We start from the raw sequence: 12,500 nt of genomic DNA, 5'->3' as shown, positions 1-12,500 counted from the left end.
ACTTACTTTTGAGTCTGCAATTAAAATGTTTCAAAGCGAGAGCACACTTCTTAAGAGGATAACTTGGAATTTCCTACCGCAGGAGCAGAGGAAGTAGAAGAAGAAGAAGAAGAAGAAGAAGAAGAAGAAGAAGAAGAAGAAGAAGAAGAAGAAGAAGAAGGAGGAAAAAAGAGAAAATGCTAGCCTGGAGGAATTGCTCTCGAGCTTCAAAGAGAAACACATTCACATCTATCCCACTTTATGACTCAGGGATGTTTAAATCAAAGACGAGGGAGGAACAAAGTTAGGAATCTGAATATCAGAGAGGGGATACATGGATTTCCCATATTCCTTCCTTCTTCAAACCCAGCCCACTGGAGTGCTCTGTGCCACACAGACCGGAGTGAAACTTTTAATTACAGGTTCAAACCGTACAAAATAGGACTGTGAAAAAGACGCCCGTAGCGTCCCTGATGTCATCCATTGGTTTTTACTCACAACTGTTTGAGGATCGAGATTTATCTGCTTGGGAGCCGAGGAAACAAACCACATTTGCCACATAGAGGGCGCGATTTCGAGCCGGACTCACACTAGCCTACCACCAAAACTCCCTCACATTCAATCTTAATATTCAAACTTCTAAACAGAATATAACCATCAACCCGGACCTGAATAACACATGACACGAGAACGACCATGCCACTGAGATCCTAACGGTAAGAAGAAGGAACCGACCTAGCATGGAAGTCAGTCCTGTGAACCCCCTGAAGACTGTCATCCCTGGCACCCCATTTCCGAGCACAGACGTTCGTCTGTTTGTGAAGCTCAAGAAACGGAGGTCCGTTCATGGAGGCGGCTCGGACCTCCATTTCTTGAGCTTCACAAACAGACGTTCGTCTGTTTGTGAAGCTCAAGAAACGGAGGTCCGGTCATTGAGGAGGCTCGGAAGTGAGGTGCAACACACCGTTGTGCGTACTCACCGTCCAGGTAACCTGTATGGTGGTGGGGCTCATGACCACCGGGTTGTGCAGGCGAACTATGACCTCTCCAAGCTCCTTCTGCACGTGCCTGTGGTCCACGCCCGGCGACGGGGGGCTGATGTCTGGCGAGGAGGAGAAGGTACAGCGAGAGAGAGAGAGAGGGAGGGAGGGAGGGGGAGAGAGAGAGACAGAGAAAGAGACAGACAGACAGACAGACAGACAGACAGACAGACAGACAGACAGACAGACAGACAGACAGACAGACAGACAGACAGACAGACAGACAGACAGACAGACAGACAGAGAGACAGAGAAAGAGACAAAGAGATAGAGATACGGTTTGGTTGAGGAGTCTGTTTTACAACATTGTGTTCAACATTTCTAATATAATAAGCCTTTGTGTATTACAAAATCTGTCCAACAGCCAAAGCATCGCTGAAGAACAGACAACTTCAATTCATTCATCTAAGAGAGGCTTAACATTGCAGGGATTATTACAAATTCACTTGACAAAGTCCCAATCTGTCTTTCGCATGTCTTTTGCATCCTTTGGTTCTTCTTCTCCCTGGGAGAACAGTGGTCGGATCAGGGATTGGTGTGTGACGTCTTCGGTAACCGTAGATGCGTACGACCGTGTCAATGAGTCATGTCTGAGCGCAAACCTTAAATTGACTGCAGAGATGATGAATGAATGGCCTGGTCATATTTTCCAGCTCGTTTGCCGTTTTGCATGGCCATGTGTTTCCAGTTACGACCAATAAAAGAAAAAAAGGCCCATCTACGTGATGCAATGTGGGGATGGAGACAGAGGGTCACGACACTGGGCTGGGGAGGAAAGATTGGAGCTGTTTACTGTAGCAACGATCTCCCAGCAAGGTATGATCTGAATGAATGAATAAGTCGACACTGAGATTTCGGTTTGGATTAACTACAAGCAATGTGGTGCCAAGTGAGCTCAAAAGGAAGTTATTGGAAACAGATTCATTCATTTTCCAATAATAATTTTTACAATATGAATAAGCAGATGGAGCGATGATTACAGGTTAACTGCCAACATCAGTGTTCCAACCTATCTGCTCGGAGTCAAAGAACCACAAACTCATCCTGGCTCTATACCTCCACCACATATGTAGTTGGGATGACCTTGATTGCCGCCACGATGATTCACTCTCTGCTTTTCTAAATAGACACTCCAATAGCCTCCACCAGTAACAGCGTTGGCTCATCCCGGCCAATCGAGAGCCCAGCAGGGCTGTGGCTCAACGCTGGAGCGGCCGGACTTATCGTATCAGTGTAATGCAGAGACGGGAGTCTGTCTGTGGCACCTTAATCCAATCTGCCCTGGGTCATTTTCTCCTGTTATCGTCATTAACATAGCAGGGATTGTTCTAACACTGTTAGTCCTTCCAAAAGTAGACACTCCGATTTTACATAATGGCCTAAGTGTGGCCATAATGGGCCATGTGGAGGAGAGGGCTGGCCTGACCTCTGTGAAGTAAAGTTAGAAAGATACCGGCTAATCGCTCTTCATTGCACGGGGGCAACAAGAAGTTTATACCTTCTACACTTGTGTTGTGTATCAGGGGCCACACAAGTGATAAACAGCGTCAGTAGCATCGAACAATAAACCAACAGACATTGAGACACGTTTCCGCTGTAAATGACACTGGAAGCTGAATCACTCCACAAGCACTGTAATGGCTGTGTGGCATTTCTACATTTGTGGTGCCGATGTTAAAGGGGGTGGTATGGGGGGGGGTACCTTGGGTCCGAACAGGCTCCGACATGGGGCTGGGGTCGCTCAGGCCCTGGGTGTTGACCGCTCGGACCATGAAGAGGTAGATGGTGTTGGGCCGGAGACCCTTCACCGTGAACTGGGTGGTCTTCACGTGGTCCGCCACCGTCTGCCAGCTGTTGCTCACCGATTGGCTGCAACGACGATGTAACCGCGACGTTAACAATGGTGATACGGCGTACAATCTCCAGCGCCACATACCACAAGATGAGATGACACTATTACCCCCCAAAGGGGAAATTCTGCTACAAAAATATCCAGTGTTAAGCGTGACACTGGTTAGGCTTAAGGTGGGCGGAGCTGACCTGAAGGCCTCGATGACGAAGGAGGCCACGGGCGAAGAGCCGGGCAGACCGGGCTGCCAGGACAGGGACACGCTGTTCTTGGTGACGTCCGTGACCTGGGGCTTGGAGGGGGGGCCGGGCAGCTCCATGTCGTCCCGGGTCTTCACCACCAACAGGCTGCCGGCCTCTGAGGGACGGTTGGGGGGGGAAGAGGGTGAAGGGTTGGCACGGTGACATTCACGTCCGCTCATAAAAGAATGAGATGGGAATCGTTGGCCGATTAATAGCCTCCCGAGATGAAACGATTCCAGACATTTAGGGAAGGGGATAAGGTCATAAGGGGGGCAGGGGGGGGGGGAGGGGAAGGCGATTCGGTACCTTTGACTTCCAAGAAGGCGCTCCACGACGTTTCGCCGCTGGAACTGGCCGCCACGCAGGTGTAGATCCCAGAGTCAGAGAGCTGAGGGTCACAGGTCACACACACACATGGTCAGCACGTTGGTAGCCACCTCGCCAGCCATGGAAATCAAAATATAAAGCGCCGGAGGTGGGGATCGATAAGAATGTTATGGGCAAACACAAACTCAGCCAGCACTGCACTAGTAAACCTTTCAAGGTGGGAAGAAAAGCATAAACCTCCGGTCTGAACACCAGTGCTATTAGAAAAAGGGTCCTTCGTCGAAATAAACAAACAAATTCCCCTTCTGAGTGGAATATCTCCGTAATCAAACGGGAAACAAGGCGTAATCCCGCCCCTACCACTTTTACATTCATCTGCCATCTCCCATCCTCAGAAATTTTGCCATTACTGCTCCGTCCCAGATTAGCATTTGCTTTCGTTCCTGCTCTTCGCCGTGCAGAAAAGCAGGCAATAAGCAAGGAGGAAGATGGAGTAGGAGTGATCTCCCCCCATGATCCACTTCCCGTCATCATAAATCCATGCGGTGGCTTCGCGGCTCGATCTGGCGTCGGCCAAATTGCATGTCACTGGTGAGTGGCCCAAAGTGCTGACGCTAATTTCCTAATTAATTCAATTTTCTCCTCGCCGCCCGTCCGCGGCAGCACCACCTCTCCTCTCCCCCTTATTTCCCCACCGTCCTGCCGACCACAACAAAGGAGAGGCTAATTCAGTTAGGGAGGGTTGGGGGGGGGGGGGGGGGGGGTGGGGGCTGTGTGAGCCCCCTGGACCGCTGACAGCTGGCCTGTCTCTCCGTCCTCCGAGGGAACTTTGCCTGTGTGTTGGGGTTTTCGTGTTTAGTTATTTTCTGTGTGAGACTCGCCGTCGGGTCTTTATTAAATAAAAACGCTGGGGGTCGGGATTTTTTTTCAAAAATTAAGGATATTCCGGCGAGAGAGGGGGCGGGGATTGGGGGGCGAGGGAGAAAAAAAAATAGCTTTTTAAATCGAATACACCCTGAATGGGGGGTGCGTGTGTGGCCACGTGTGTGTTTGTGTGTGTGTGCGTGCGGTGATGCCACGTGCGTGTGCATCCTATAGCTAGAGCTGCCGCAGCCTTGCCTTTTAGGAGCTGTCACGCCACTAAGTGATAGTATCAAACAATTTACCCCCAAATCAATAGTGCCTATTCATCTCTTTTAAAGGCAACGTGATTCTGCTTGTCCGTCTCAGTCACACGGCTGGGCAAATCGAATCCACTAAGGGGCTCCTACGCTGAATCGCTGCCCGCTATAGAATGCACGCCGAGGGCAGCATACGCAGACGCATGCTGCGTCGAGAGACAACATCATATGAGATGAGATCACATGTGACAGCAGACAGGAAGAGTGTTGACGGACAGGATGTCAGAACCGTAGGTGGGGGGGGGGAAGAGACGGGAAAGTGGAACACGGAAAAGGCATCGATCCCACCGGACACGACACGTTTGCCCATCCACGTGATGTAATAATTCCTGGTTCAAACGCTGTATTTTATAAAACCTGGCACATTTCTTGATTACAAGTTCCTTTAAGCCGGCTTCACCGTTTGACCTAGAACTATGATTAAGCATTTGGGTAACGTAACCCCTTCTTTAGCTAAACGCAACCCGCTCTTTAGCTAAACGGATTACATTTTTGCAACATGTATTTGCATCCCGTTAAAGTCACAGGTACAACACAAGGATAACACCACAAATGACACTCATAGCGTCCCCAACTCGGTACAGAGCGGGCCCTTCTTCAACACAACAAAACAAGGTCAAAGGGGTTCCGCAAACAAAGGCCTGCACCACTCGTACCGTGGGTAGGCAGTGGGGTTGGCGCGATACTTCAGCTATCATTACAGGTAGCACTCACAGGGAAGGTGTTATCTAGAGCTCAACACCACAGCAGGTGCCTCACCTTGACGCTCCTGATCTGGAGGCTGCCCAGCTCCTGCAGGGACATGCGCGGGTCCTTGCCCAGCAGACTGACTCCATCTTTCAGCCAGCTAATGGACGGGATTGGGTCTCCGGACGCCTGGCACTTCAGCAAGGCCACGCTGTCCACCCCCAGCGTCTGATTGGACGGCCCTTGACGGATGATGGGCGGCGGCCTGTCTGTCAGAACTGGGGAAGAGGCGGTTGGTCGCGTTAGCTTAGCGTCGCGCTGAAAACTGTAATTATTATGAGTTTTTGAAGCTGTGTTTCGCAACAAAGTGATTTACATATCAAAAACAAAAAGATACGATAACAGCAAATAGCACACATTAAAACAACAGATAACAGTACTAACGTTTGAAGGATAACAGTTAATTGTGCCGGGTTTGAGGTCAGTTTATATTGGCGCACGATTGTAATTATTTTGACGTTCAAAGAAAGACCTTGATGGAAAAACAAACAAAAAAAGTGGAATTCAAATGGTTCAAAGTTAGGAAACGTGATTAAAGAGTAATAAGGGAGTAAAAAAAGAAAATACGTGAAATAACCTCCCCACAACAAAACCAAACACGTAAGTATCGGATGTGGGCACGGAACTAGATTCATCCCCAGGTCTCTGTAATTACACCGCAATACAATGTCTTCGCGCTGGCCTTCCAGGAAGCTGGGGGAGAAACAGCTGAACACAGTTTCCAGCCGCTATTGATGTGGCGAGGGGACTCTACACAGCCCCCCCCCCCCCCCACCAACACGCGGACACAGACCCATGTTTATACCCCCCTCGCCGCTGCGGCACGGTGTGGCCACGTGGTTCCTGTCCGTTGACCCAGTGTGGGTGCGGGTAAGTACTTCATTATGCTCCACAGGGTGGTAGGCTGTCAAAACAAAAGGTGTAGCCCAGTAGTAGCGGAATTACATGAATGAAACAAAGCAATGCATGAGTGCTGCCCGTTGAGAAACACCTTTATTTGAAAGACGAAATGGGTTTCCCCAGTGTGGGTTCAGATAAGTTCTTCATTATGCCCGCTGGTGTCTGGGAGCATGTTAAAACAATAGGTATAGTCCAGAAATTGAATTAAATGAATTAAAAGCAGACATTTATGAGGCTGTTTGTTCGAATTGAGTTCAACAGGTTGAAAAAGGAGAGACCTTTTACTTCAGAAGAGGAAATAGTCACTGTTCCAGGAAACCAGACAGGCTTCTTCATGTGCACACTAATACGGAACTGTTGGATCCATATTAGATGGATGTATCCCTTTGTAAGGCCTCATAAATCACCTTAGGGTTCCTTGTATTAAATAGTACACGTGTCAGAGGACACCTCTTGAAGAGTTCAGCTTTCGCTGAAATATGTGGAGAAACCCTGGCATCAAAGCCGCTTCCACATTCATTAGAAGTTATGGATTCATGATTTAAGACCTTGCTGGTTCCAATTATCAAGTCTACCTCCGTAACCTTTCCACACACCGGCTCTCTCCCCGACGTCCACCCACAGATACATCACGGGGCGAGGGCAGGAAGTAACCGCAACAGACTTGAATAACACCGCTTCGTATCACCTTTGGCCGTCCTCTCTGTCTCAGTTCACCTAATGAAGAAAAGGTTGTGCGCTCCGAAAGTGTGAAATTAACGATGAGACGCATCGCTTGGTTTTTTTAAAAGAGTTTTCCGTCCTACTCTAATAACGAAAAATATAAAAAGCTCGGCCAATTTGAGAAAACCAGCATCCACTAAATAATAAACACGGTACTCCTGCGAGGTGAGCGAAGTCCATGTTTACATATTTATCTCGGGTTTGCGGTCCACCGTGGTCGTCATCATCCTCTCCGCTCTTTAAAAGGGGGGGGGCTCTGAAGTGATGGGAGACAGCCGCTGTGATTAAAGACTGCATAAATAAACTGGACTGGCCTCGCTGTAGCCGCCGCACGAATCCTCACCACCTACATCAGGCCTCTTCCCCAGCCCTAATCAATTTCAACCCAGGCCATTAGCGCTTTGGGGGGTGGGTGGGTGGATAGGGGGGGGGGGGGGGGGGGGGGGGGATGCTTCCACTGTCACCGCTATCGCCCCTGAATGATTCACGGAGACACCGCGCCGGCAGGGCTCAGGCCGCTGCCCGCGCTCCGGCCCGCAGTAATCCCACACGTTTCGCTCAGAGGATCGGTATTCGTTAATGACTCCGGGGTGTTCCTTCTCTCCCCGGCGCTCCGACCGACGCATTCCATGTTTTGGGAAGCTGATCTGGGGAGGAAACGGCTGATGACGATCCCGAGGGCGGGTCTGAGGCGAGACGGTGGGGGTTAAAGGCGGGGTGGGGGGGGGACGGCGACTGATGGTTGTGATGGGTCGACGTCGTCGTCGAGAGGCTAGGCTCTCGGAGGAGGCCTTGGTCGCCACGGGTCAGGAATTTCTCATTAGGGGATCTCCTTGAAATCGGCAGGCTTTCAGCAAAATCCACCTGATGGCTGCGGCAGGTGTGGCAGGGACCTCCCCCCCCCCTCCCTCCCTCCAACCCTCCCTGTTCGGCCTTGAATGCACGACTCCCACTCTTGTATCCCCCCCCCCCCCCCCCCCCCCCCTTCCCCCTGAGCTACACCTGAGCCTAAACAACGCTTAGGTAAACAGAACAGGTCTAGTTTGGGGGGGCACTGTGGCGTGTTGCTGCAGGTGATTGGTTGGCTGCCCCGAGGGCAAACGACAACAAATGTTGACGTTGTGTGCGATGTTGCAGATGGATCATTACAGTGTGGGTTTAGACGGAGAAAAAGTGATTGTGCGTTGGGGCAGGGGAAGGGGGGTGTTTAATCTGTAGGGCTGTAGCGGGTCCTTCAGGAGAGCCCTGGATGTCCGTCCATCTTCCCTCCCCAACAGCCAGGCAGATTAGATGTCTCCACACCTTGCAGGACCTCATCATTCATCGTGCCGAAAAGCCCGTTGTCAAGCACTCACTTAATCACTCACCCCCCTCTTCTCCTCTCTCTCTCTAGCACACACGCACACATAGCCACACACACACACACACACACACACACACACACACACACACACACACACACACAAACTGATGTGAAAGCAAAACACACGCACATGCACAGACACACACACACACAAACATCTGCACACGCACATATAAAACACACACACACACACACTTGAAAATACTCAGTTGAGTGCTGATCATTAAACCCAGAGTGACTCAAGGGCAGTGTTTCTCCACAGAAATAAAAAATAAATGTAGAACATTTTTACAAAATTAAAAAGAACTTACTAATGCAAGAAAGTAACTAGAGGCCAAGGGCAAATCCACGCACAGCGGTTCCTCGCACAAAAGCAGAATTTATTCCAGCACATGAAAAACTAACACTTTTTTTAATATACACTTGCAAGACTGCTGAAGGCCAAATTCTATTTAACAGTCTCGAGGGTAAAGAAATAAGGGAATGTGTGCAAAATTAAATATCATCAAATTAAAAGCAGAGTAAAGAATAAATAGTTAGATGGGAGGATGAAAACATGTTTTTCCTTTTCAGGAGCGAAACGGCCGACCCGAAATCGAACACATCAACACATTTTTTCTTTGGCCCTATTGGCACTTGCACGAATCTGTGTATGTGTTTTGCAACACGCACACATCTGTGTGTACTGCTTACTACCAAATCATTTAGCAGATGCTTTCATCCCTATTGACTTACAGAGAATTTAGAAAAAAAAATGAATGTTGAGGTCAGCGGTGAGCAGGTCATTAGGGCATCCTGCTCAAGGATTCTCGCCCACAGGTATTAACCCCACAACCTCTTGGCTGGGAGTCAAACTGCAAACCTCTAGACTATCCTGCATCCTGTGTGTGTGTGTGTGTGTGTGTGTGTGTGTGTGTGTGTGTTTATGTTGGTAGCTGCACACATGTTTATGTGTTTGTGTGTGTGTGTGTGTGTGTGTGTGTGTGTGTGTGTGTGTGTGTGTGTGTGTGTGTGTGTGTGTGTGTGTGTGTGTGTACCTGCATACGTGTGTATGTATTGTATATGTGTGTGGGCATACATTTTTACCTGTGTGTGTGTATGTATGTGCCTACATGCGTGCCTCTGTGTGTGTGTGTGTGTGTGTGTGTGTGTGCGTGTGTGTGTGTGTGTGTGTGTGTGTGTGTGTGTGTGTGTGTGTGTGTGTGTGTGTGTGTGTGTGTGTGTGCTTGCGTGTGTGCGTGTGTGTGCGTGCTGCCGCCCTTACCGTCGGTCACCTCCAGCTGAGCCTTGGCCAGGATGCTGCCCGCCACGGTGAGCGCCTGGCAGATGTAGTAGCCAGCGTCGGAGCGCTGCACCGAGCCGATGGTCAGGGCTCCGCCCGGAGACACTGAGAAGCGGCTGTTGGGCTGCTGGGGCTGGTTGGGGAACAGAAGGTTCTGGAGACGCAGGGAGAACACGCAGATCAGCGGGGAGAACGTCGTGTTGGTTAAGACAGGCCTATGCGCACGCATATGCACACACCCAGACACACACACACATCATTGTCTCTTTGCTTATTCTAGTGTGATTCCACAAATGGCTCGATAAAGGGTTGACGTTCTATTTGTCCTGTCCTGTCTGATGTAGCTGTAGGTAGTGGATTTAGTTCAAGGGCTGAGGATCACATTGAACCCCATCTAACCTCCACCCATATTCTCTGCTTCCCCCGTCACACAACCTCTCCCTTTCTCTTCCAATCTCCTCCTTCTGCTTTATCCTCCGAAGAAGAGGGGATTCAATTACGCATTAATGACTTTAACCACGAAGTGATGGAGTTTTTTTAATTAGGCCCCGATGTATGTCTCGCACATGATAAATGTCTGCTTCGTTGTGCTCAAGTGTGACAAAAAGGCCCCCTTCTCTCGCCTAATTACTGTACTCAATTACGGCCTTAATTTGTTCTTTTAACAAATACCTTCATATCTAATTTAAGTCAGCGTGGGTGAGAGCGAGGATGGCGGTGGCTGACAGTGATGCGGGCTAGCCCATCTGTTTGAGGGGGAAACTATTTGTAAGACTTGTCCGATTGAGAAGCCTGCTTCCGTAATCACAGCAGTAAGACATGGGCGAGCTGTGAAGGAGCTCACAGCATTGCGCTGCTGAGTCACACGGACACTAGGTCACCGTCAGAAGACAGAGTCGTGCTATGAATACACGCCCATGTTTGGACTTCCTGCAGGGGCCTGTTTGTCTGCTCGCTCCAGTGTGAAGCGTACTGCTGTAATTGTGGGTCGCCATGGAGTGCATGCGTGTGCGTTGGTTTTGTGTGTGTTTCTGTGTGTGTAGGTGTGTACGTGCATCCGCATTTTTTTCCTTATTGTGCATTCTTGACGGTGTGCGCATGTGCCTCGATGTGTGTGTGTGCGAGTGCATGTGCATTTGTGTGGGGGAGTATTTATTGCTGCCTGTGTGTTCGGTTGTGTTTGTGTACGTGTTAACCCCTGTGTGTGTGCATGCCTTTGTTTGTGTGTGGGTGCCTGTGTGTGTGTGTGCGTGTGTCCATGCCTGTATGTGCGTGTGCAAGAGCATGTCTGTAGTTTGTGTACGTGTGTGTGCGTGCCTGTGTCTGTGTGTGAGCAATCCTTTTTGTGTGTGTGTGAGTGTGCCTGCACCCTAGCCAGTGTTGAATCATATCTCTGGCCCATCTACAAGCCCCTGCAGGCTCCTAATTGGTGCTGTTATGCTGCGCTGTGAGGACACACAGGTATTTGAATGAGTTACCCCCCCCCCCCCCCCCCCCCCCCCCCCCCCCGTCTCCAAGCCAGGGATCGGGATGGCTCTTATCAGCAGCCGGGTCAGGGAGGAACTGATCTGAGGCGGGCTAGCTCATCACACCGTCGCTTAGTGGCTCCCTTTGATACTCACAGCTTAACTATGGGCAGGCCTGGGTTACCGATCCCCCTCACAGATAGAGCTAGAATGGTAGTGCAGTGCCTATATGTGTGCGATTGGGAGTCGGAGTGTGTCATTGTTTGAATGTATATGTGTGTGTGTGCGTGTGTGTGTGTGTGTGTGTGTGTGTGTGTGTGTGATTATTTCCGTGCGTAGTAATGTTTGTGTGTGTGTGTGTGTGTGTGTGTGTGTGTGTGTGTGTGCTTGCGTGGGCGTGTGATTCTTTTAGTGTTTTTTTAGCGCTTTTGTTTTTGTGTGTGCGATTCTTTGTACGTGTGCGATTGCGTGTCTGTTCCTCGGCATGCCCTTGCGAACCACCACTGAGCAGGCCCTGGTCTGGACATGAGTGAGGCGGTGTACACCACCACGGCATCAGAGGAGCAGGTGTCCTCACAACAAGCGGCGACCGCCTGCCCGTGAGGGGTTGAGTGCAGCGCGGTTAGGCGTGTTTGTTTCGCCTCACCTGGCTGCCCTCCTTCTGCCAGAACACGGCGGGCTGGGGGTTCCCCTTGGTCTCACAGGGGAAGGTGGCCACGCGGCCCTGCGCCACGATCTGGTCCCTCGGTCGGATCACGAACTGGGGGGCCGCTGTAGGGCGAGGGGAGGAAGGGAGGGGGTCAAAGGTTAGAGACGCCACTGTTAGAGGAAGCCCGGCCCCCCGTGTGAGTGTGTCGACGTCTTGACACAGAGGTCGGGGGGTTACGAGTTAACCGTGAGGGAGGGGGTGGGGGCTGGGGCGAGGGTAGGGAAGGGGGGAGAGGGGGAGAGGGGGGTAGAAGGTGAGAGGAGGCTGCAAGGGTTTGCTCTCCGTTCAGGCAACGACAAGCACCGCCGAAACCGACGCACAGAAACACGGAAAACGCCGTGCATGGGTTCCATGCAGCGACGCCCATCGTGTTTCGCGCCCGGCCTGCAGCGAGACAAAACACAAGCGCCAAGGACACTGCCCATGGCTTTCCGTCGCCATGGTAACTGGGTGTTTTTTTTTTTTTGTGTTTGCCCATTCATTCTGAGGAGAGGCTGAGGAAGCTAGAATGAATGGCGGGTCAACGTCTCGCGCGTTCACAAGACAAAAAAAGCTCCCACTGATACAGGGATGTGTTGGAGGAGACTTTGATATCTAATGTATGCAGAGGTGCAAGCCAAGCCTGGGGTAGGGCCTCGTAATGAGCTTAACGTGGGCTGGTCTTTGAGGCGCTGGGCGTTTTTCATCAAAGG

The 12,500-nt window shown here is 50.6% G+C and overlaps 1 protein-coding gene across 1 annotated transcript in view; it reads right to left on the bottom strand.

Moving 5' to 3' along the window:
- The window catches only part of robo2 (roundabout, axon guidance receptor, homolog 2 (Drosophila)), a 255,867-nt gene that overhangs the window by 35,013 nt on the left and 208,354 nt on the right, over window positions 1-12,500 (bottom strand). The window contains 7 exon segments of the mRNA XM_060075994.1: window positions 960-1,081; window positions 2,722-2,888; window positions 3,060-3,225; window positions 3,417-3,498; window positions 5,378-5,583; window positions 9,616-9,787; window positions 11,746-11,985. Coding sequence (XP_059931977.1) covers window positions 960-1,081; window positions 2,722-2,888; window positions 3,060-3,225; window positions 3,417-3,498; window positions 5,378-5,583; window positions 9,616-9,787; window positions 11,746-11,985 — 1,155 coding nt within the window.

The sequence above is a fragment of the Gadus macrocephalus genome, chromosome 16 (genome assembly GCF_031168955.1).
Source record: "Gadus macrocephalus chromosome 16, ASM3116895v1".
Taxonomy (NCBI): Eukaryota; Metazoa; Chordata; class Actinopteri; order Gadiformes; family Gadidae; genus Gadus; species Gadus macrocephalus.
Note: the sequence above shows the minus strand (reverse complement) of the source record. Positions and strands in the feature narration are given on the sequence as shown.